This window comes from Leptidea sinapis, chromosome 27 (assembly GCF_905404315.1).
Source record: "Leptidea sinapis chromosome 27, ilLepSina1.1, whole genome shotgun sequence".
In the NCBI taxonomy this organism is placed as follows: Eukaryota; Metazoa; Arthropoda; class Insecta; order Lepidoptera; family Pieridae; genus Leptidea; species Leptidea sinapis.
In genome coordinates this window covers 5,989,896-6,016,213 of record NC_066291.1, presented here as the reverse complement: position 1 = coordinate 6,016,213, position 26,318 = coordinate 5,989,896, and the positions used below count along the sequence as shown (strand labels likewise).

The 26,318-nt window shown below is 32.7% G+C and overlaps 1 protein-coding gene across 1 annotated transcript in view; it reads right to left on the bottom strand.

Moving 5' to 3' along the window:
- Positions 1-25,568, bottom strand: part of LOC126972755 (metabotropic glutamate receptor 4-like) — a 124,888-nt gene extending 99,320 nt beyond the window's left edge. The window contains exons 1-3 of the mRNA XM_050819776.1: positions 25,541-25,568; positions 23,421-23,504; positions 8,332-8,476 (exon numbers count right to left, since the gene is read on the bottom strand). Of these exons, the coding sequence (XP_050675733.1) occupies positions 8,332-8,476; positions 23,421-23,504; positions 25,541-25,549 (238 nt within the window). The 5' untranslated portion in view covers positions 25,550-25,568. The remainder of the gene's footprint in view (positions 1-8,331; positions 8,477-23,420; positions 23,505-25,540) is intronic.
- Between the last annotated feature and the right edge of the window lie 750 nt (positions 25,569-26,318).

The following is a 26,318-nucleotide window of genomic DNA, read 5'->3' as shown; positions in this document are numbered from 1 at the left end:
TTCCACTGTCTATATTCTATAGGTCTTCATATCGGTCTAGTAGACTTCATAAGATACATAATAGCTTTAAGGGTAAATGTATACACTTCTACAATAAAGTCCCAGCCACTGTTCAGGCATTATCTATAAATAAATTTAAATGTTTTATAAAAAAATGGCTCTGTCGTAAATCCTATTACTCCACTGCTGAATATCTAAATGATCGGACAGCCTGGGACTAGATTGTGATTATTTTATAGCGACTGTACAATATTGTATATTTTTATTGAAAAGAGCGCAAAAAAAAAGAATGCTGGGAGAGTTTCTTGCGCCGCTTCTTCTCTCTCAGAGCGCCATTTGTTTCCGAAGCGGTAGTAGTATCTAGTAGTATAAGAAATGACATCAAAAAGAATTCTAAAGGAATCAATTTTGAGAAAGTAAATGCCTTTTATGCCTTTATGCCTTTCATGTAACTAGAATCTAGATAGTTTATCGAAGGAAGCTTCTACTTGGCTGGTGGTTGATGTATATGTGGGAGTACGAGGCTCATTTGCACAGGATGCCGGCTCGATTATGGGTACCACAACGGTGCCTATTTCTAACGTGAAGCAGTATTGCGTAAACATTACTGTGTTTCGGTAGTCGGCAAATGTGACTTAACATCTTATGTCTGACGCCGCTCAGAATTTTTGGGTTTTTCAAGAAACCTGAGCGGCACTGCTTTGTAATGGGCAGGGCGTATTAATTGACATCAGATGAACGTCCTGCCCGTCTTGTCCCTTATTTTCATAAAAAAATGTATATGTAATAATGAAATTGAAAATAGTGTTTGATGAATGGTGCAAGTTGACAAATTCAAGCTTCGAGTCTTCGGACGTATTCTACTCAACAATAACTTTGCATTGGGTAATCATTTAATGGGTAAAGTTACCTCATATTTTTGTGAAGAATGCGATAAAGATAAAATTACGTTCGATGGGTCCAAATTGAGGTTGAAGGAATAAATTTTCTTTGAGAGTCTAAAGAAATTTATGTGCAATTTAAGCTGTAATCAAATACGAGCTTCAAAGCTATCAATATGTAGAACATACAAATAATAGTATTGTAACACGTGAGTCCTCCCTCACATGCGGGATCGTTGTTGTTAATCAATGTGTTAGTCTCCAATCGATTATATTCATTGCACTTTTTATTAAACATATTTATAAATATTAAATATTGGGCCGAAGGCCGACCGTTCTTGTTTTACTTCATTCTCTTATCTCTATTCTCATCTGTCTTATTCGATTGTCTTTTCATCCGCGTCAATATTTTAAGTTATAAAAGAATGTACCATCTTTAACTTGACGGCCAACCATATAACAATGAGTTCTTATATGCGGATTAGAACTCCTTGTTACAGTATTCTATTTAAAGATTTTATTATAGGAGGTGTATTAAATTAAATTTTTAGTTATTTTATACTTTTCAGTTTTTGAAGTTGGTGTTTTTTAAACGTAGTTTTTTTTTTTAACTCTTTAGTGTCAGTTAATAATAATAATATATATCTAACAAACAAATGAAAATTCCTAAAAAATCCGTACACAAAAAGCAATTATATCATCCACGTAGACAAAAATTTTCATAAAAAATGTTCATAAAATGAAAACTACTGGGCCAAACTATGTAAAAATTTTATGGGACGAAAAGACATCTAAATCGGATTATAAATCTCAGCGTAATCTGTGTACATACCGATTGAATTGAGAACCTCCTTCTTTTTGAAGTCGGTTAAAATGAAGAAACATAAATTAATTTTTTTAAGCTTCCTAAAGACGCTGAAAGAATCTCATTTAAAGTTATTATTATTTAAAAGAAGTTACCATTAATGGTAGCTCCCAATTTGTTTAATATTTACTAAGTCGGTTTGACTATGTCGTGGTTTTCCAACGCGTACATTACTAATTGTATTTGCAGCTAATGAAGGTTTGACAATGAAAGAATATTGATGTTAAATTACGATTACATACCTATTTATGTTATAAAAAAAACCTGAGAAAAAAAATGTTAAGGGTGAACAACCCTTACCACTTAGGGATATGAAAAATGGATAGTAGCCGATTCTCAGACCTACCAAATATGGATATAAAATTTGGTAAAAATCTGTAAAGCCGTTTCGGAGGATTAAGGAGTAACTAACATTGTGACACGAGAATTTTATATATAAGATTCTTTGACAGGGTGAAGATGTCTATAAAAGGAGCGTTGACACATTTCCGCTGCAAGCGATGACGACTTAGGACGTTACTCTGTCCGATTACTGTAAGAATATTAGTCATACTGTCCATTATTCGTAATTTATTCTTAGAAGCTTACAGTTTATTACTTTTAAAGTTTTGTAACATTTTTCTATTTAATTTTACAGTAATTATTTAAATATTAGCATGCTTGTGAATATTTAGTATCTGGTATTGAAATGTGTTATAATAAACCCCTTTTGAACTAATTTCCTAGAGTAGATACGTAGGTCACACTAAAAGTTTTGCGTAACATAAAAAAACATCATGTTATAACCAAATTATTATGTTTACGGAGAGAGAACTTTTAAAATCATAAAAAAATCTATAAAATCATTTCGAATTAATTCCATTTTCGTTGCGTACGTTGAACTTTGGTGTGTGATAAAAAACAATTGACAAATGATTTCCCGCCAATTGTTTTTTATTATTACTAAGAAGGTTGCAACGTTTCAAAAAATATAATATTCGAAATTCAAATAGTTCCGATTAGCTAGAAGTTCAAAACTTTTAGTACGCCCATGTCTAAATTGATATGGTGAAAAAAATGTGGATGAAATGAAGTAAAGTAAATAGATTTCTATAAAATCGTTACCACCAGTCTCATAGCGATCCAGGCAGAATTTGATACTGAAATGTAACTCAGGAGCCAACTTAAGTCGAACCAGCCTTGAGCATTTTTCCGCTAGAACGTCAATATCAATCAACCTATTCATGAATAATTGAAGGAGGGATACGTCGAAAATATACAGCCGTGCCTGTCTGATATACACTATTACATCATGCTCCAGTAATGTAATGGTAACTCGACGTATTTGAGAAAATAATAATACTACATACAACGGTACGGCTCAGGAAATATCTGTACTATGTTTGGCGTATCCGTTGGTTATCGCTTCTGTTTGTGTTGTGAACTGTGACCCAAACATTCAGAGAGAATAAAAAATAGTTTCAAAAAAATCCGCATAAAGAGAGAAATTATTTATGAGGCTCCCTTGCACCGGATGCTAGATTATGGGTACCACAAAGGCGTCTATTTCTGCCGTGAAGCAGTAATGTGTAAGCATAACAGCTGTGTTACGGTTTGAAGGGCGCCGTAGCTAGTGAAATTACTGGGCAAATGAGACTGAACAACTTATAACTCAGCTGGTGACGAGCACAGTTGTAGTGCTGATCAAAATTTTTGGGTTTTTGAATAATCCTGTCCCGTCAAAATCGGTACAGCCATTTCAGAGATTAGCCGGAACAAACAGACAGACAGACAGACAAAAATTGCAAAAAATGTTATTTTGGTGTATTTAATGTATATATATATATTCATATACATGTAGTAAAAAACGGTTATTTCAATATTACAAACAGACACTCCAATTTTATTTATATGTTTATGTATAGATGTAAGTTTATTTGCGGTTGAGTTTGAGTACCTACGCATCTTTGTGAGAAGCAGTTATCGTGTACAGCCGATCAGATCCAATTTGCGCGCGCCACAGCGAAAAATTGTCTCTCGACCCAGCTACCAGCTGGCTATCAGACACTCATTGAACACAATTTATCGCCAACTTAGCCAAGGGTGACGGGCTCGTAACCCTTTTGTGCTCTTAAGCTTGAGGTCATGAATTTAGTTTGTCACTTGAATAAGGAATGTAGGCTATATTTTGAAGTATAACAGGCACCTTATTAGCAGGTGACTCGAACGCCATTATAAGAAATATGGTTTATACATTCGTTCCTTTAGTAAAATTATATTTTTATCTTGAATTCACAGATCCCTCCCAAAATCGGCAGTGTCTCAAGGTACAAGATTTTTCAAATACACCAAAACCGAGAGTGCCCTACGGTACACTCAGGGGCGTGCAGATCATATAGGCAAAAAGGCAGTGCCTACCTCGTTACTAACCTAAATAAAGAAAGCACTAGTGTTCAATTTAATTTACTACCTACGGTAGGCAGTCTACAGATTGAGTATACGAAGCAAGCAGCGTTCCATGCAACTTAACGTCAGATTAAAGCTCAACTACGACTAGTTAGATCTAGAGTTCCTAGCAAGGTAGGAACGCCTGGGCGCAGTATTCCCTCACCAAGTTCTGACCCTTAGTTTGTTTATAAGATGGTTGATTTTACATGGTCATATAGCTTGTTTCAATAAAATAATACGCATTGGCAGAACGCTGCGCGAGCGCCAAAATCACGCCGATCTGAGGCATACCGCGTGATCAGAGTTTCACGAAACGTATTGGATACAAATACGCAAAGGAAGAAGTTTTGTTAAGTTCTCCCTCTTGCTACTTTTTACTGAGAACTTTGTAAATCCTGAAATCAATTCAAAAGCACAAAACGACGGTCCTTAGTTCGTCCATCTTTTTTGTTGTGTGTTTGTTCTCTGATTTTAACTTATTGTGAATTGATTTGAATGACTATTTCTGTTCCTAAACGAGTATGATATATTATATGTGATAAATTATACACATATCAGGGCACTACTGTATTTGTGAACGTATAAATATTAGCTTCTTTGTTTTAAACATTTCATTTCTTTGTCTTTTTCGACGGAATAAAGCTTTCGATGCACGATATATTTAAAGCATATTTCAGATGCAGCATGGAATAAGCACTATTCGTCCTTATATATTAGTGTTACATAACATATTACATGTTTACAACACTTGAAGTATTTTTAAATAATAATTAAGCATATTATGACCATTTTTTTTAGAAATTAGAATATGTTTACTAATTTATACCTAATATATAGACATATATGGCAGACTTCTGCAGATCTATAAAGGAGAAACAATCCCATAATCTTAGATTAAGGATTGGTCTCCGCTGCGCTCCAATTAGCGCACTACCTAAGAACTTCTAGAACTCTAAGAGCTTTTTGTTACGGCAACTTTATATTTATATTGTGTGTTGGCTATTTGTAAAGATGTTCGTGGCATCTTGACACTCAATGGCATCTTTAAAATTTTGTTACTTATATACGCTTCGTGTTATTTTACATTGAATTAAAAACAAAATGCTTACTGAAGATACGTGATTATTATTAATTTTATAAATATTTTAATATTTATATTATAGTACTATTTTTACTTCGCAACCTGGCATTTTAGTTTCAATTATTAGCAACGTTTAACAAAACATGTGGCACGTCAACGTCTCACATTGTTCGAGACTGACTCGAGTACGCCCACTTGGGCGACAGTATTAGTTGGCGCACACACAAAGAGAATAGACAATTGCGGAACTAACAATCTTTTTTATTATTAGAATCTAATCTAGTATGAGAAATGAATCATAAAATTGTTTCACTTCGTAATTACATTTTAAAAGATGTAACTGTAGAATTTTTGAATGTAAGATCTGCGTTAGTATTATAAACAGATTTATTCCGGTTTCATTTTGTACTAAAGTCTGCATTAATTAGTGTGTATATCCCGGCTGTATAGCGACACCAGATGTTTGCATGTTGTTATTTCAATAATAAGTTTACTTTTCAGTTAATTTTAGGTATGAATGAACAAAATAATGAAGTTGTCACGAACAAAAGAACATTGAACAGTGGAAATTACTTATTTACGTAAATATTAAATTTACTTCAGTAACAAGCCTCAAAATTTTATAATAAATTTGGCGCGTAGCCTCACCTTTGTAGCTCTAATGAGCTTAATAACTTGGCCGTCTCGTTAAGTTACATAATTAACTATGAGATGATTCAGTGTACCGGTACTTATAATACTATAGATAGAATTTGTAAAGAATATTATAAAATTATATTATTATAACGCAATTTTATTACAAAAAAATCTTTTATAGCATGTACAGACTTGTAATGAACCCTCCTTGGTGTACTATTTGTACCTGGCTGGTTTTTATGACAGTAAATCACTGACCTGTATAAATAACACTGGACAGGCTGTTTGATAGCAAATTTTTGTGCATATTTGAAGCGCCACAACAGCTGCGAAGGAACGTACAGTACTCTGAAGTATTTTTGCATTTTGAATTAATTTAGTTCGTTTTCCGTGTTATTTATACTTCAAGAATCAACGTAGTAAAGTACATTTTTTTTTGTAAATAGTGTCCCACCATCTATCTATATTTGCTGAGGTTATCATCACTAGTTTTAGTACCGCAGACTCTCGCTACAAGGCCAACAGCGCCAAAATGGCGAATATCAAACAGACACAAAAGCACTTTGACAGCCGCCAGTCCAGTACAGTTCAGTGCATTAAATAGTAACATTTAAAAAAATAAACAAATCAGTAATTTGTTGTTTCGAACTTCTTGTATTTTTAACTGTATATTTGTGCACGCTATTATGAGAAACGTATAAACCTGTTTGAATCAGTTTATATTTACAAGAATTGCTCGCTTAGATTTAAAATATACAAGCTGATACCCCGCGACTTCGTCCGCGTATGCACAGGACTAAGCACGTAATAGCGACATATCAATTATTTTTGTATAATAAACTAGCCATTCTCGCCCGTTTCGCTTTACGAAATTTAAAAGGAAATAAATTAATGCATCATATGTATGTAATGTGTAATCGAAAAACAAGTAGCCATAAACCATCTAGGATAAATTTCACATCGAACGGTGGTAGTTTCATGATACGATCAGTGATTTAGGTGTGAAAGAGACTCAAACAAAGACCATTTTCATTATACATATATATATCTCGGAGATTAATTTGGATTTAAAATCGGGCGTCACGGTGTTGGTATCCACCATGTTGTTTTAAGTCGATCAGTGCGCACAACCGACGACTGCGACTTCTCAATGAGTGCTCTACTGATGGACAATAATAACTAACTTCAATCACGTCACCGACAGTGACGTACACAGTGACAACTTCAAACATACTTTGAAAGATGACGTTCGCCATCAGTTCAGCCCAATACACAGAGTAGAATATAATCATACAGGCCATATTACTTTTATATTCTAATATAAATAGAAGAACACTTATGTCATTATGCTGTCGCGATACTTATTGTAAATAATAATGTATTCTGTACAGTATATAATTTTATTCTATCATCAATAGTTTTCGCAGCGCACGCGATGTGAAGAATAGGTAGGTAGGTTTTAGGTAATATTTTTAAACCTTGCAAATGATGCAGCACCTTACTTACCTATTTGTTGTGTATATTACAGCCATTGTAAAATACTCTTGATTTAAAAGAATAGTGGTTGAGTTTCTTGTATGTTATTCTCACGAAGTCAATATTTTCCGAACAAATGGTAATTTAAGAGAAATATTTATAATGACTATTCAAAAGCGCTTAGTTTAAGCCTAATTCAATAAAGATTATTTAACTTTGACTTTAAAAGGCAGGCATGGCTTCTATGATTCATTCATAAAAGAAGAAATTCATACATACAGATGATAAAAGTGGCAATTGAGTTTATGGTACGAAGCTAGGTTTCAACTTTCAGGTCACAAGGCCCATCAGAACGCACAGTGATTAATAATATCAAAAACTGAGTCCGGCCTATTCGTTTCATAAATGCTATTCACATTCTTGTAAAATATGAGTTAAAATTTGTATTCAAATTCAAAAAAAATTTATTCACTGTAAAATTTTATAAGTTATTTAGTGCAAGTCAGGATGAAGTACAAAAGATACAATAGCATTCAAATGAGTAAATAAAATTCATTAACAATAAATTCATCAATTCTAGCTCTTTATCGTTCAAATAATCTTTCACATTATAATAGGCCTTAGATGTTAATTTATTTTTTACAATACACTTAAATTTCTTAATTGGTAATATTTTTATATCCCAAATGATATTAAAAGTTAGTTAGTTTATTATAAAATATAACACAATCCACTTTAAAAGATTTAGCAATTTTACGGAGCCTAGTAGATGGAATTGCAAGTTTATGTTTGTTTCGAGTAGAGACATTAAGTAAATCACTATTATTTTTAAATTGGCTAATATGTTTATGAGCGTATAGGAGGTTCTCGTATATGAACTGACAGTTTACTGTCATAATATTAATTTCACTTATTTATTGGATACACTTATCAGATAAAGATATATCAAAAGTCTTTCAGTGTACCTCTCGCCCTCGGCTTGGTCAGAAGCTTCTGCACGATGTCGTCGTAGGAGCCCTCGTCAGCGACACCGGAGTCCTTCACGAGTTTCTCTTTGACGGCTATACAGATACCACTACGTGCCAGTGACGCTTCTAATTCTTCAAACGCCTGCCAAGTAATATTGCATTAAAAACTCTTTTCTGCTACTACTCAAAGCACGCTCTCTACCACTCCGAAGAAAATAGACTGTTTTATTAATAAACGCGAAGTAAGGTTATTCCAAGTTTATAATTACTTCTTCCTGTCATGTAATTCTGTAGTGACAAAGGTGAGATAAAAAAAGTTTTAAAATGGGATTACTTTGCGTTTATTAATAACACAGTAAGAGATCATTCTCAAACTTATACATATTATATTAAAAAAGCTATATTAAAACCACAACAACGCTATATAAATAACGAAAACATTTATTTTTAGTAAATACAGCCTGCCTTACGTGCAATTTTATTTCAGTAAATTTTATTAACCCATTTATCCTACACAATTAGTTATTAAAAACATAATAAATCCGCGCTCGCCAACATTTGCCAATAATTGTGCAGGGTCCTCCGAGCAACAGAATGTTTTAATTTTTCCCGGCGCTTACTTGTAAGTGCCATTCAATTTTGTACCTATGCAAAATCAAATATGCACTTTTAAGACTTAAAAAACTTAGATCATTTATAAACCTAGATAAGACTATGACCGCTGTGAAAACTGTGTCGATAAAATTGAGTTAAGAGTTAACCTCTACTTTTAGTGAATCAATAACGAGTGTTTTAAACGTGGGCTGTTTTTATCGGTTGTCTAACAGCAAGAAACTCTATCTAGACGTTTAAATTATCTAAGCTAAAAAAGTTATTATTGTAAAGAAAAATAAAAAAAAAAAACACTTTTATTTAAAACCAAAAAAGTAGAAAATAATTCTCAATAAGATTAGATTAGGAATAGTATGGTGAAAAAAAATATTTTATTATAAAAAACATGGTTTTAAGTCAAAAGAAAAAAAAATATTTAATTTTTCGGGAATAATGCAGTCTAATATAATAAAAAGCAATCTGAAATGTTAAATCAATGTTTATGAGTTAAAAATGAAACATAAATATAAAAAAAAAAAACATTTAGTAATAAAATGATATACTTATATTTAATATCGTATTTGTGTAAATAGCTTTTACATTACCGCTTTATAATACCCAGTTTTTAAAGTAATAAATAGATATAGTATGTTATCCTTAATATTTAGGTTTATAATATTGTAGATTTTTCTGTAGACCTTTATAAGATACACAATTCCACAATACATTGTTTTCTTTCTCTCAAAAGGCTTAGACAGCGTTATTGTTGAAAGGTCCCAGACAGATTATTTGTTTCCGACGCCTCCAACAAATATTGTTAATATTATACATATACTTAAATATGTTAAAGGATAGTGTACTAAAGCCTTTCTCGAGCACTACACTATCTATTGGTCTTAAAACAGCCAGACACGGCGAAGGACTTTATTCTTTAATGACGACCTGTACAGCCTTGTGGTTAGCGATCCTACCTACTAAGCTAGAGGTCCGGGTTTGAATCCCGGTAGGTGCAAGCATTTATATGATGAATATGGATGTTTGTTTCCGAGTCATTGATGTTTAAATGTATTTATGTATGTTTATATGAATTTATGTATGTTTACGTAAGTATATTGTATATTGTATTAAATATATCAATATCTTGTAACCCATAACACAAGCTATATATGCTTAACTTGGGGCAAGATAATTTGTGTGAAAAGTGTGTCAATATTATTATTATTATTATTATAATACTCGTATCTAGTGATAGTGTTGTATTGTAGTCTAAAACAGTTAGCTAATTGCCAACATTAAAACACTCCATGTCCTGATAACCATTACATCAACCAAACGAGTGTTGTAATGAAATTCAGTACATCATTATATCATCCGTTTTCAAAATAACACTCCTTTGGATGATATTATGGTTACTAGGACTGGCTATTTTAATGTTAGCAGTAAGCTAACTGTTTCAGAATCAATTATAGAGGATTCATATTATAGGTGTAGATAAAGTCTTGATTGTTTCGTTAATTGATAGTGGATAATTAGGTAGTAAAACACTCATGTGATACTATTGTCACTATAAACCCACATTCGTGTTTTAATACCCCTTATTACACAACAGTTGTATAAATAACTAATGCCTAGTTAAAAAGTGCTTGAAAGACTAAGTAGAAGTTTACTTAATGACAGCTAGAGATTGTTCGACTTCTCTTAATATGATTGATCTTTTTAAAAATAATATTCATATTACAATATGTGACGGATTTTACCTGTTTATAATATATTCTGCCATTTACGCTACGCTATCAACGCTATCAACCTTACCTATAATATGATAGTGAGGGAAAGAAAATTGTAAGCTTATAGTCCATATAATATAAGCTTATAGCTTATATTCCTTATATTAAAAATGATTTTAAATGAACGTTTAGGAAGTATGGAACGTATAAGCGAAAGGCTGCTATAAAAAATTGGGTGCAAGTACCTTTAAATTATTTTAGTATAATTAATTATCTGAAGTAGCAATTACTTCATGAAATGTTTTTTTTAATAAATTGTACATCGTTTTAAAAGTAATTATGTCAAGAATTGATCAAGAATTGAAACATGGATGCTAGTTCTCAGTCAGCTGCAACAAAAAGGTGTTCAGTGGCTATAATTGACATGAAAAGTACTATTTTAAATAGTGTGACAATATATGCCTATTATGGCTTTTTATGTCTCTTACCCCCTTATTCATAATAGTCTGCTAACTTAAAGCATTGCTAATTCTTACTCTGTCTTCTTCTATAGACCTAAGTCAGAATGAGAAGGAACACTCCTTAGCGGCGATTTTAAGTTAGCGGACCATTATGAATAAGGGGTTTAATCTTTACGTGCATAATTAAATGCTAGTTTTGCTCGTAGTTATATTGCCTCATTTGCCCAGTAATTTCACTAGCTACGGCGCCCTTCAGACCGAAACACAGTAATGCTTACACATTACTGCCTCACAGCAGAAATAGGCGCCATTGTGGTACCCATACTCTAGCAGGCGTCCTGTGCAAAAGAGCCTCCCACTGGTATTTATTTACTATTTACGATAAACCATGGTTGCAAGTTAAAAAAAGACCGCAAGCAGAGGTTGCCATGATTTTAATAAACGATTCTTGCTCTAGTTATGCTATTACTTCTAGTCTATTACTTCTTAATTATTTAAATTGAGGACTATTGCAACTGACATGAATCCCAGCTTTATATGATAGAATGTGTCGTGTGAAATGCAATGTTAAGAAAGTGTGTAACCAAGTAGCGTTGGTGTTAGTTGTGTCGCTTCTCCTTGTTAGCACGAGCATTACTTTTTCTGCAGGGTTGCCACTCTTAAGCCTTAATTTAAAACCTTCTCTTGGTCCAATGATTCGTTATAACATAATATATATAGTAATCACATCGTATCATATATAAATTTAAGAGACACTAAAACATACATAATAACAATATTATATTGATAATCCTCTCTGAATTGCCGCACTTATTTGAGTAGAATTTTGCGCTATATATAAGAAATAATTCTATTTAAAAATTATTATTCATTTTATGAGAGGAAGTGGCAATAACTCAATTTAATCATTTGAAAGTATATCATCGTAATTTTCTAACTCATTGTATTAATATTATAGTGATACCTAAACTAAGTTTTGTAACTTTTAAAACATTACTAAGACCTGTGGTTAAGTTAGGAAAAGTTTTTGTGACGTAACAAAAACATTTACAAGGTTTTCTTCCCTTTATAGAATATCTCTAAGCTTTATTTTTCTATACGTGAACGCGTCTGTGTAGTGAGAGAATTACTAGGGTGGGTTCGATATGGGAGCGCTCTCCCAGTAAATATTTATGGATAAGCGTCTGGCTTTAAGGAATTCACGCATACTAACGATTCAATTTACATTACGGTCGATAATGTTTTAGTAATACGTTTCTAGAAACGAAAGACTGTGAACTATATAATGGCTCTCCTTAAAACAATGTAGATAGGAGGAGGAGTTTTGCGCACTCCAGAATTACTTGTAGTGACTGACTCACTTTTTAACTGACTTCAAAAGAAGAAGAGGTTCTCAATTTATTGCTATTTTCTTTTTTATGTTTGTTTTTCAGAACTTTCAACTGGGTAAACCAATTTTGATAATTCTTTAATATATTAAGAATAATTAATTAATTTGTATAAAATACGCAATTTTTGTACACTTTTTAGTACATATTATTTCTATTGTTTTGGAATACTTAGTGATTTTGAAGTCGGTTGTTATTTTGTTGAATTTTTTTTATTAAAGAAATGAAGTACTATGCAGACGGCTGGATCACATAGTTACTCCACCATGTTCAAGAATATTGTAAGTTTGTCAGACAGAAATGCTGAATGAATACATTATAGACTATGGATGGGAAAAGAAATATGTACTCTAAGGGCCCATTTCAACATCCGCTCCCTAGTTTGAAATTATTTTGAATCTAGGTGGTATGCCCTCCATCAATCGATCCTGAAATAACATTTAAATATGTCAATCATAATTTCTAAATATATACCTTCTACATACAACGCTTATAATTATGTTACTTTCATACAAGTAGGAAGACTGGCGTTACTCAAGGCTTCAATTTAGGCCCATTATTGCTAACCATATTTTTATGTTGACATTTTTAATTTAAAGATATACCATACGACTTATTATTAAGCAACAGAATGACATTTATCTTAGATCCTTTAGATTTAAAAAAATATTGTGTAATAATGATATTTTGAAATTTTACTAGACAACGAAATAGAAGATACCATGCATGGATATAGGACCAACTAATGATACTATGAAAATGAATGTCGAATTTATAGATTTAATTTGTGATCGATACGGCAACATGTTATTATCAATCGATATTTAATGGAACTTCTTCTCTAGCTTCTCTACGACCCGGCTGCGTCACTTTTTGTTGAAAATACATATTATATTTAACAAATTCGAATACTCAAAAACTTTATATTCGGTACAGGCTGATAAATGACAATTGGTGCTAATTAACTAGCTCCTACATAGTTATGGTTTCTTTTGTTTTAAGCCCATTTTGAGCAAGAGTAATATGAAACCACAATTCATACATATGTTATGGACAAACTGATCAATCGGACTTTATTCATAATGCCCGGATTGACAAATGATTAATCAGGGAGGGCAAGTCATTGAAACATTTAGATTGCCGCGGGATTACACAAATGTATTTCACCTATCGGTTATAGCATGTTCGTCTCCTCGTATTTTAAACCACCAGCACAAATACCTGAGCACTGCCTGACATAGCGGAGTCTACAGCGTATTATACTTAATCTTTTTGATATTCTTAATATTATTTTGTGTTGTTTAATTATTTTCTTGTATGTATTCTTTTTTGTAATAAAAATACAAGTTTGGTACGAAATATGTTTATTTCCAATATTAAATCAAAATGTATGATTAGGAATTAGTTTTATTAAATCTTTTTCTGAATAAAATATATAAGAGAAACTTTTAAGGCTTACTTTCAACTTCGCCCCATAAATGGCTTAACAATTATTGACTGTATGGCCGATTCTAGTATTTATTAATTGCAATCAAAATGTTATTCTTTCGACCATTTGTTAATAATCGTAACCTCGAACTAGGTAACAAACCATATTCTTTATATTTTAACTTGCTTGTTCTAATGACCCTTGGCTTTGTCTCATTTTACCATGTAGGTACAATGTTTTTCAGGCCAAATGCTAAAAACTCCTTGAACGTTTTTTTCATGTCAATAAAGGACGAGACGAGAATAAATAAATATTAATAATATTATGGAACTCCCTTCCATTAAGGCTTTAGAAAATATGTAATAGGCAGAATATTGTAAAAATATCAAACAGTACATAAATGCTATCTCTTCAGCTCTAAAAATTTTGTGAGTTATCAGGGGTTCTGACTGTATGGCCATCCTCCTAATATGAAATAGTCTAATAACTATTGAGATTTACATAATAAGTACACTGACCCGATGTAGTTTGTCTTTATTCATTATACTCGGACATTATGAGTAATGCCTTCATTTATCACATGGTCTGTAACATATACATTATACACTCCAGTAACATAGACAACTGTATAAAGTTTGCAGCCCTGCGTTATGCTCTAATGTAGCTAAGCAAATAGGAGCGCGAGATTTTATTATATTGTGGTGAAGCGCTAAGTAATTAAGTACAGGGAAATATTAAGGATTTGGTATAATTTGAGCTTAAACACAACAATGGTTTGATATTCCTGCTGCGTGTTTTGTTCTATATTATTTTGTTTGAACTCGTTAAGTAAATAATAATTATTATTTTAAATACCAATGATATATCTTTACCAGTTGGAGGCTCCTTTGCACAGGATGCCGGCTAGTTTATGTGTACCACAACGCCTATTTCTGCCGTGAAGCAGTAATGTGTAAACATTAATGTGTTTCGGTCTGAAGGGCGCCGTAGCTAGTGAAATTACTAGGCAAATGAGACGTATCATCTTATGTCTTAAGGTGTCGAGCGCAATTGTAGTGCCTCTCAAAATTTTAGGGTTATGGAAGGACGTATCAATAACCATCAGTGGAACGTCCTATTCGTCTCGTCCCTTATTGTCATAAAAAAAGTTAGTAATAATTATTATTTTTAAAGTTATACCAATGTTTTAACTAGCTACGTTAAAGTTGTCTCGCTAACTTTACATGTAATGTGCATATTGTTTGATAGTATTGTATGTTCTCGTCGTAATGATCTTCTGATGAACTATTATGAAAAGTAACTTCAGCCGAGTTTCCAGGTCACTTGATAAGAGTTTCTTCAATGAGAATAATCAGCTGTTCGCTTGTTGGTTATTCTCGTGCATACAGAAAGTAGCTTAAAATGGGTAAAGTGTGCCTTTTAACACTAATAATATACTATGTTGAGTGCATTTTTAGAAAAAAACCTCGGCTGTACAAATTTAATTTATTGGCTCAGGGTATGTAACTGGAGATGATAATGTCTCATTTACACGGTTTTACGTCGAGCAGATTGTATTTATCGCTAAAGCAGCGGCCATAAAAATTTATTTTTCAAGTCGAATGTACCTTTGACGTATATCACACTTTCTATATTATTCAACAAAACTTCAATATAACATAATAGATCGTTGTGTCTTTGGAAAATATTTTCTTCAGAAACAATGTCGGTCTTTAATAGATAATTTGTAACCACAATATCCAATATCTAATTTTTTTTATGACGGTAAGGGTCGATTCGAGCAGGACGTTCAGCTGCTTGTATTTGATATGCCCTGCCCATATATATTACAATGCAATGCCGCTCAGGATTCTTGAGAAACCCAAAAAATTATGAGACATAAGATGTTAAGTCTCATTCATGTGTCCCATTAATTTCACTAGCTACGGCTAATAATGCTTACACATTACAGCTTCACCGTTGTGGTACCCATAATCTAGCCGGCATTATGTACAAAGGAGCCTCTGACTGGTAAAAATTTTGGAATTGTAGAATTAATAATTTAAGATCAGTACAGCACCAGTGCAAGTTATTTTTAACTAACATTTAATGGAACTTGTAGCTCCTCATGTACGCGTTTGAGTTATTTTTGTTGAAAATACATAAATTTCACTTATCCCTGTAATCAGAAACAAAGTCATTTGAGCACGAAAATTATGTAACCACTATTCACACACATATATTCATACACATATGGACTAACTGATTAAATTGGATTATACAATATAACGCCCGGGGCATTTTGAAACACGATTAATCAGAGAGGGCAATGTGATAATCACTATAATAGTAATAATTAAATTGCTCGGGGGCTATACACCATATTATGTCTATCACTTGTCGAGTAGATCCACTACGACTCCTCTGGTAAGATCTGAAAATCAGCTCAGTGGATATAATATCTCTAGCTCAATATCTGAACACTGCCTTTTTCCGACGCTAAAGCCTATACTTAATAAAAGTAAATTATACTTAATCTTTTACGAGTAATGTGTTTTAATTTTTTCTGAGCCTTAATTTTGTTTTTTTACTTTTTTACGTTGCTTAATTGGCTGTAAAAAGAAAAGTCAATTCTTTCTTTGTGTCATTGTAACAAAAATACATATTATATGATTTTAAAAGCAAAATTTAAAAGTGTAAATTATTTTTTACAAATTTTCTTCTGAATAAATATCAGTCCAGTATTCATCAACTTTGCCGCAAACATGGCTTCAAATGGAGTGCAATTAATGCCTGTGTTATGGATTCTATTTTATAATACTTGCAATAAAAATGTAACCCTTCCAAGCTTTTATTGATATCTTTAAACAACAACGCAACCTGCGGTTTACAACGACATTTACATTTTAGTATCAAACTTCGTGACCTTTTCCCAAATTCATTCATATCACACTAATTATAAGCATTCAGTTGATACACATAAAACAAAACGCATGGAGAAACAAAATTTGACACAAAATTTTTAAATATATAGACTAGCCGTTCCCGCCCACTTCGCTGAACAATATATTTTAAAAGGAAATAAATTAATGAAGGATCGTTGGAATTCCAAAAAAAAAATAACCATAAACCATCATCGATCTTGGATAAATTTCGCATCTAATGGTGAAATCGAAAGTTTCATGTCGATAAGATCAGTTTTTGGCGTGAAAAATCAAACAAAACCTAGACTAGCCGGTCCGCCCGTTTCGCTGGGCGAATTTTAAAATGAACAAACGTTGGAATTAAAAAAAAAATAACAGTTATCCATCTAGGATTCATTTCACATCGAATGGTTGTAGTTTCATGTCAATACGATCAGTGGTTTATTGAGCCTCAAACAAAGACCATTTTCATTATATTTATTAAAAAAAAATCCACACCTACTCAAATAATAAATGGACACACACACATTGGTGTCACTTCCAAGTAACTGTAAACAGACAGCCGACGGCAGCGGTAAGCATTCACGTTCGGACATGCTAAGCTCTGTTATATTCCAGCCTTCAGCTCCGATGACATTTTCTGTAACCAAAGCGATTGAGAGCCGGGCCACTAGTAATTATCTTTGGAGGATTACAGGTGAGGAATGCTTTGAATACGCATATATGTTTTAGGCTCACTGTGTCAGTTAACTAATCCAATATTTGGATCAAAGCCATCACATAGGAAGCCTTCAAAGTGTTAGCTAGGAGATCCAGTAATCAAATTATTTTGTTAGTTGAATATTAATTTACAAGATAGCACTTATTATAATCTGCTGCGGTGGCGCTACGTAAGCATTTATTAGGAATTTCCACACCTACTCAAATAATAAATGGACACACACACATTGGTGTCACTTCCAAGTAACTGTAAACAGACAGCCGACGGCAGCGGTAAGCATTCACGTTCGGACATGCTAAGCTCTGTTATATTCCAGCCTTCAGCTCTGATGACATTTTCTGTAACCAAAGCGATTGAGAGCCGGGCCGCTAGTAATTATCTTTGGAGGATTACAGGTGAGGAATGCTTTGAATGCGCATATATGTTTTAGCCTCACTGTGTCAGTTAACTAATCCAATATTTGGATCAAAGCCATCACATAGGAAGCCTTCAATGTCTTAGCTAGGAGATCCAGTAATCAAATTATTTTGTTAGTTGAATATTAATTTACAAGATAGCACTTATTATAATCTGCTGCGGTGGCGCTACGTAAGCATTTATTAGGAATTTTGACCATAGTAAAAATAATATTTTTTATTATCAATAGAACAACTTAGACCATAGCGCCATATGTTTCAGTCTGGTAATAGAGTGCACCAGGTAATACAAAACCATTTGGGTCAGACCGGTGTTTGAAATGCGTTTTATACATACCTATGTATATAATAAAATGTGAGCCGGGGCGGCCGTAAAGTAAACTTAACCAACATAAGGTAATAAAGGTTACTAAATCCTCGTAAAGTTAAGGCTATTACGCTGTCTCAACACTTGTGTGATCAAAAAGTATTCGAAAGTAATCAATTCTGAGAGAATAAATGTCTTTTATGCCTTTATTACACATGAACCTTTCGTCGTGTATTCTTACGAGTTGGGGTAATTTTGATAATATTTTTTGAAGATGCAAAATACCTATCATTATCATTCCTTTTAAATACCCGCATAGTAACACTAATCAAATTTGAGGAACGAATTTCAGGTTTGTTCTAGTAACATATTACTTGAGATAGGCAGATTTATTTGAGCTTTATAACTATTTGACCTTTTCGTTCACCTTTTTGTGAACCTTTAAAAGGAGCTTGTGTGTGAACCATAAAATCACGATTACAAACATCAAGTAAGAACAAAAGCTGGTTCTTAAAGTGAAATCTTCTAAATTCTGGGTATTATCTCACATAATATAGTGAAACTTATGTATCCCATAGTCGAGAAATGTAAGGGTTAAATAGTGCTCTTGTTACAATCTCAAGTGGACCGTTAGGGTTTGATAAACGTTAACAATTGCGAGTACATTTTGGAGCGAAGAATTCAGGATATTATATAACGCATAGCCAAGGTATTTTAACCTTCTTAGGTTGGCAGATCTATGCCGATCTCAAGTTCTGATGTGACTGCAGTTTTGTGTGACAAGAGTACAGGTTTTTTTATGATATTAAAGCACGAGACGAGCAGGACGTTCAGCTGACGATAATTGATACGCCCTACTCATTGCGATGCAGTGCCACTCAGGATTCTTGAAAAACCCAAAAATTCTGAGCGGCACTACAATTTCGCTCGTCTTAGACACAGTAGACTTACATAGTATGTCTTCTGTGCATAAGATGTTAAGTCTCAGTCAATTCAACTATATACGATTAGTTGAGTTGCACATTACTCCTTCACGATAGATAAAGGTGCAACTGTGGTGCCTACCTTCACGGCAACCTACGCAAAAAAGCCTCCCATAATAATTGAAAGAAAGTAATGGTAAAAACAAAAGTGGGCTTAGAGCAGTGATATTACTTAAAACCATTAAAACGATAAAGAAATGATAATTACTTAGATCATTTATACTAGATAGAATATGAAAGCGTCGAAAAAAATTGAGTTTAGATTTAACCTTTATTTTGAACAATGCATGCACACTAACACGAAGTGTCATACAAATCGCGAGCGTAAGACGTAGCTTCTCACGTACACTAAAATAATATTCCTGACCTGTTTTGTCGGTTGTCTACTCGTAACAGCAAGAGACTATCTAGACACTTTTAAAAGGATTAAAACGCGTGTATGTAACTGTATTTTATATAAGGTGTTTGCTTAAAAGTTACATTTTTATATTATTTTCAACCCAACGTTTCATGACATTTGCATAGCACATTTTTAGGAGGACTACGGTTGACAGGAGTTGAGATACTATTTGTAGATGTTATTGAGAAAATTAGCCTTGAAATTTTTCGCCTCGGAGGTTGTATTTGTTTTAGACAGATGGTATTTGGCAATATTTTCTGAAAGTGTTACTCTTCTTTTTTGGTATGTGTAGTTTTGGGTTTTAATTAGTAGATTATTGTATCCCAGGTGTTAGATAAATTTAGTCCGTCTTCTATCTTGACATTTGGATGTTTTTTTAATTTCAGGTTCAGTTTAAGATAATGCAACCAAAAATGTATGATAATTGGCAGAGACGTTGTAGGTTATAGTTAAAATTCTGCGGAAGCCGAATGGGGTTCCTTTATATTTGAAAACTCAGCAAATAATGTATCTTATATAGGGCAACGTTGTTGTAAGTAAAATATACATTGCAGTGGAAAACTCGTATAAAATGAAGAAGAATTTAATAAATGATGAATGTGGCGAAACTTTTTGATGGAAGAAACTTTAAATGTATTTATTTAAAGAGTCGTTAGACTTTCAAATACTGTAAGAGTTTTAGTGAGTTCATACCAGGCGGTATATAGTTGTGAATTATAAATCAACAAATTATGGAAGAACAGACTTTTGAATAACAACGAGACTTCAGATACTTTTAATTGCAATTAGCTAATAATTAGTGGTTTCCGAGGTGTAACATTTTAGATTGTATTTTTATGTATCAATTTTGTCAGTAATGCATTTTTCTTTTTTTTGAAATAAATATCATTTAAGGATAAGATACCGCACTACCTAAGAACACTAGCTTTTTTATTACCACTTTTAGATGCTTGTGTGCGTGGCATCTTGACAGTCAATGGCATCTTTAAAATTTTGTAACATATGCTTCGTGTTATTTTACACTGAAATTTATAAAATATAAAATACTTACTGATGATATGTGATCCCCGTATCTTCCTTATTTCTTGTAGTATTTACTTTCACCAGTGGGAGGCTCCTTTGCACAGGAAGCCTGCTAGATTATGGGTACCACAACGGCGCCTATTTCTGCCGTGAAGCAGTAATGTGTAAACATTACTGTGTTTCCGTCTGAAGAGCACCGTAGCTAATGAAATTACTGGGCAAATAAGACCTAACATCTTACGTCTTAAGGTGACGAGCGCAATTGTAGTGCCGTTCAGAATTTTTGGGTTTTCAAAGAATCCTGAGCAGCACTGCATTGTAATGGGGCGTATCAATTACCATCAGCTGAACGTCCTGCTCGTATCGTATTTTCATACTAATTTTTTTTTACATAGTTTTACTTTTAGCCTTACAACAAATTTAGTCACTATTTTATCTTATATATTCTTTAATGACATCAAAATGAATTGAAAGGAATCAATTTTGAGAAAATAAATGCCTTTTATGCCTCAGATTTAACACACGACTAGCAATTAGAAATGTCGAGAAAACGTTTCCAGCTAGTTAGGTAGTGCTTGTGTGTTATTAATACTCGAAGCCATTTCACCATTGAAGTAGAACGCGATTAGAACTAAGCTGTAACGAGATTGTAAACGAGTTTCAATTCTATTTCACCAACACAAACTAAACCCAGTTACAGTCTATACGCGTTTTAATGCTGACCGCTGAATTTTGGGCATTCAACATATTATTTGATCGCATTCAAGAATTCCATTATCGTAATAGAAACATTGACGTTTGACAATTTTGTTCATATTTATTTATGACAGTTTTGACAGATATTTGATACACTCTTTTATTGTTTATGGATGTTTGTTTCCGATTCATGGATGCTTATATGTTTTTATGTATGTTTAAGTAGGTATATTGTATTAAATATATCGTTATCTTGCAACCCATAACACAGGCTATATGCCTAATTTGGGGCAAGACAATTTGTGTAAAAGCATATGAATATTATTATAGTATTATTACATAATATAAACTCAGCTTACGTCAATACGCTAGAAAGCTATTATTGGTAAAATCTCTTTGTGTTTAATCGAGATCTAACTTGTTTACGTAAAACTGAGTTTTATTGAACTCAGTTTGAAGTGTCATTTGTGAAATCGGGGCTATGAATGGTAGCAACCTTTGAGGCGGGAACTGGACTCAAATTGTTTAGAAGTCTTGTATAGACAAGACTAGATAGCTAAATAAAGACATAGAAAGGTGCTATAAACATCTATACCATTAATTTGTTTTATTACAATTTCCAGTTTGCTATTAACACAGTAATTTTACTGTGTAAAAGCAATCGGATTACGTTTTCTTAGCAAATTTTGTTCTATAATAGCAGTCGAATTTCTATTCATTAGATCTTTAGATGAGTAACAGTGAATGATTTACTTGAGATTAAGGAATATTTGTACGATATAACATCGAAAAGATTTTGATGAACGAAAAAATGATAAAGTTATTTGATTTGTCACAATATTAATATAAGTTTTAACAAAGTATAACTTTCAAATTATAACCATAAAATATTACTTTGTTAGCATGAAAATAATGATTATTAAATTATTGATAAAGATCTGGGCACGCTGTTTCATATATAGTTCTACATAATGAATAAAAACATTTATTTTAAACTAGCTGCTGCCCGCGACGTCGTCCACGTGGACGTTACGAAGAACCACTTTACTTTTTTTTATTTAATTTCTCTGATCGTGTGTTATTCATTGTTCATTTTTTTCTTTATTATTGTAAACACTGCTGTTTCCTCCATTAGGTAAACTGTGGTAGACTATAATTGGCTATGTTTTTGTATTTAACTATAAGTGATTATTTTGTATTGAGCTGTTGTCAACCCTAATAAAATAAAATAAAAAAATAAAAATAAGCAATAGTATATTTTAATTCTAGCTTTACATACCTATATGTTGATACCAGAAACCAATTTTTTTCAGCGTCCATTTATTTATTTATTAATTAATAAGGTTTGCACCAATTACATTAACTAAAGAAATTTTTTTATTAACACAGACATTCATCTCGCTCACAGTATATTAGGCATTCTGACATTATTCCCGTCCATCATCATTCATCCAACACAAAGCAAACAAGTCACACTCAGGGTTAGCGCTCAGGAGAGTGTCGAGCGCGGTGAGGGTACGTGTTATAGGCGCCTGTGTATGCGCTACTGTGCGCCTCGGAACCGCAAACAGTTCATGCCTACGGTTACGAAGGTATTTATTAAAAAACAATAAAAGTGTTTATTTTGATACAAGAATGAATCAGTTACAACCAAATGTGCAACTATATAATATTATCTATATATGAGCTATACTTGAGGCAACAGCATCAGTAATAAATTTAAGGACCTTTAAGTGATACGAACAGGCCGTTTAGCTGATGGTAATGGATTTGTCCTGCCCATTACAATGCAGTGCCAGTCAGGATTCTCACTCGTCACCTTGAGACATAAGATGTTAAGTCTCATTTTCCCACAAATTTCACTAGCAACACAATAATACTTACAGATTACTGCTTCACGGCAGTAAGGGGCGCCGTTGTGGTACCCATAATCTAACCGGCATCCTCTGTGCAAAGGAGCCTCCCACGGGTCGTGGGCTTAAAATAAGATTTTTGGATGGAAAAGATACAATCAAAAAGCTCGAATTTAAATAAAACTTACTTTTATACCATAGCTTGACTCCTCGTAAATGATGGATACGTAGCTCCAACCAAATTTTTTCACAATTTCTACCATCGCGCGAACCTGCAATACGTTGAATCGGTTAAACTTAAATTTATAGTAATATTATTAAGTGACAAAAATATTTATTTGATTTTGAATATAATTTATATATATTAAAGAAGTAATGGTAAAATGTGCCACTGAAGGTCAGAAACGTGAGTAGAGGCTATCTCTTTCAAATGTTCGTTCATCCGAATTAGCATTCTGGCAGACTGAAAAGTTTGGAATTATTGAACATTTTAGGAAAATTCGCAAATGCAGTGGTATGTTCTAGGACATATTGGACTATTCAATGGAAGAGGAGAACAAATGAGTGTACGGGTCCTTACTTGATCTGAAGTTTTCACCACCGTTAACATTCTTCTGCAATGCCAAAGAAATCACAGGAGCATTGCCAGCCTTAATTGATGATAAGCTTTAACTGATGATATGATGACATAAAACTGCACCGTGACTCCCTCACATAGAAGTGCCCTCACTGTATCCTTTTGTTAATAAATATTTAATCTTTCTCGTTCTGAATCAACTGAACGGCGAAATCAAAACGGAAAAAATGAAACAGTTAATGAATGCGAAGAATATTTACGTTCCCATTGAACCAGAACGAGAATAACAGAAACCAAAGAAAAATTAAATCTAGGAGTTGATGAATCGATAATTCTTAGGCAATCTCAGAATAATAGACTGCGAAGTTAGGCAATACATGAAAATAACATCCTACGAGAAGACTCTCTAGGATAAGGAATCAGTACAACTCAAAAGTGAGTTTTTTCAATATCATAATCGGAATCATGGGTAAAATCTGCCAATTTGGCAGTGCAAAAAAGTAAGAAAACCACAAATGGAAGTAAGCATTACCTAATAAGGTATTTCTACAATTCCCAAAATGACGGGGGAAAACACCAGAATTGATCCACCAGAAAACACCAGAAACACTTTCTTCAAATATTAAAACTAACAGCGTCTCTTTTTAAATGAATTCTTCCGATGCAACTTCGATCAACATTGGAAGAGATAAAAATGATTATTTTTTTCTATACAGACTACCAAACGAAGATAATTTTTCGAAAACTATGATAGAGAGGTTGAAAAACCTTGCACAACTTCGTCTCAAATCGGTGAGTCGAGAAGAGTAACAAAATATAATCATTTCATTCGCATATATAAAACAGACTTTATATACAACAAGCTAAAGTAATAGCTAACAAAACAACATCTAGGATAAAAAACAAGCGTCGATTTAATGATACTACAGATAGACAAACTCACACAAACATTGTTCATGGACACCGAGAAAGTAAAGCCAAGCAGAAAAAAGTTGTTTATAAAGATGTTTTCAAAAAGCCTGGTTGGTACTTCAGCTTTAATTAAAACGAGAGTTTAATTAATCAAAAACTGTACAGCAGAGAATAATGATGTTGTAATATGATAGTTATTGATAAATATTTTAAATCATATATTATCTTTCGATATAATGATCTGAATTAAAATGCAAATTCTATTTTTACTACCGTTATAGGAATGGTAGGTATCTATAATAATTTCAACTAATCAAAACAATTAAAATTCAGCAGTCATTACCATGTGGCGTAAATAATTCGACTGTACATAAAGTCGTTTAAATTAACAAAGGATTATTTCGATCTGAGTGCCGATACACTCGCGAACCAGACGGCATTGTTCACAAACAGAATTTACAATCGGATAACTTTGCTGCGATGAGCAAAAGTTATTTTTCGAGCATTTGCGTAATAAAATTACAATACTTGAATCATTTGAAATAGAAATTATTATAATATTGTTACGCTGGGACTTATCTTGGAATATTTAAAATTAAATAATCCCAAGACACAACATAAAAATATTTTAAGACGTAACTAGTTTTATAAGGTGATAATAATTTGAGAACGAGAGGAGATTCACGGTGCTATAAGTCTTATTAGATTTAACAAAGATGCTGTGTGAAGTTTTCTGCTAATGTTTTAATTTGATCCAAATAGTTTCGTCTTTTAATGGGGAAATTATTTGCCTTTGTAGTTCGTAGTGGCATATTTTACCTTTCTCATACAAGGAACTTTTCTTCTATTAACCTTCTTCATATTATTATGTTGGATTCAGTATTCATTTCATGAAATATACATTTTTCATTTTAATTGTGTAGAATTAGTTGTAAAATATGATATGTTACATTTATATAATTCGTTTTTACAATATAGCCGACAAACAACGTCATAAATTTATTTTTCATGCATGTCTGATTGCCTGTAAGTTGAAACGCAATTATCGTTTTTTAGGTATGTTGTAGTTTCTGTAGGTCTTTAATAAATAAATAATTTAATACAATATAATAAAAAAATAAAAAAATAAAAGAATACATAAATAAATTAAAATAAACTTTAAAGGTGAATCAGCATTTAGTTTGCATATTTGAATAAAGTTCTATTCTAGTCTTCCTAGTGTGGCTTCTGTGGTGGATATTAGATCGGTAGTATATGTGAATTAAGAAATATTTAAATTTATTCATTCGGCTGAGCGACTGTTCTTTGTTTCCATCGCGTGATCCTACTAGACTTCGAGTACCCCACATGACCACCACTCTGTACCAAAAAAGCTGTCATGCTATGTGTGTAAAAATATTTAATAAATTACCAAAAGAAATAAGAGAGGAGACAGTGTTAAATAGTTTTAAATTTAAATTATTAACACTATTAAAGAAAAATTGTTTTTACTCAATAAACGAATTTTATCAAACAAAGTGGTAACTGGCACCAATACTATTTTTACCAATATTATTAATTTTTTTTATGATAATATTTACTACATTATCTCTAGGCA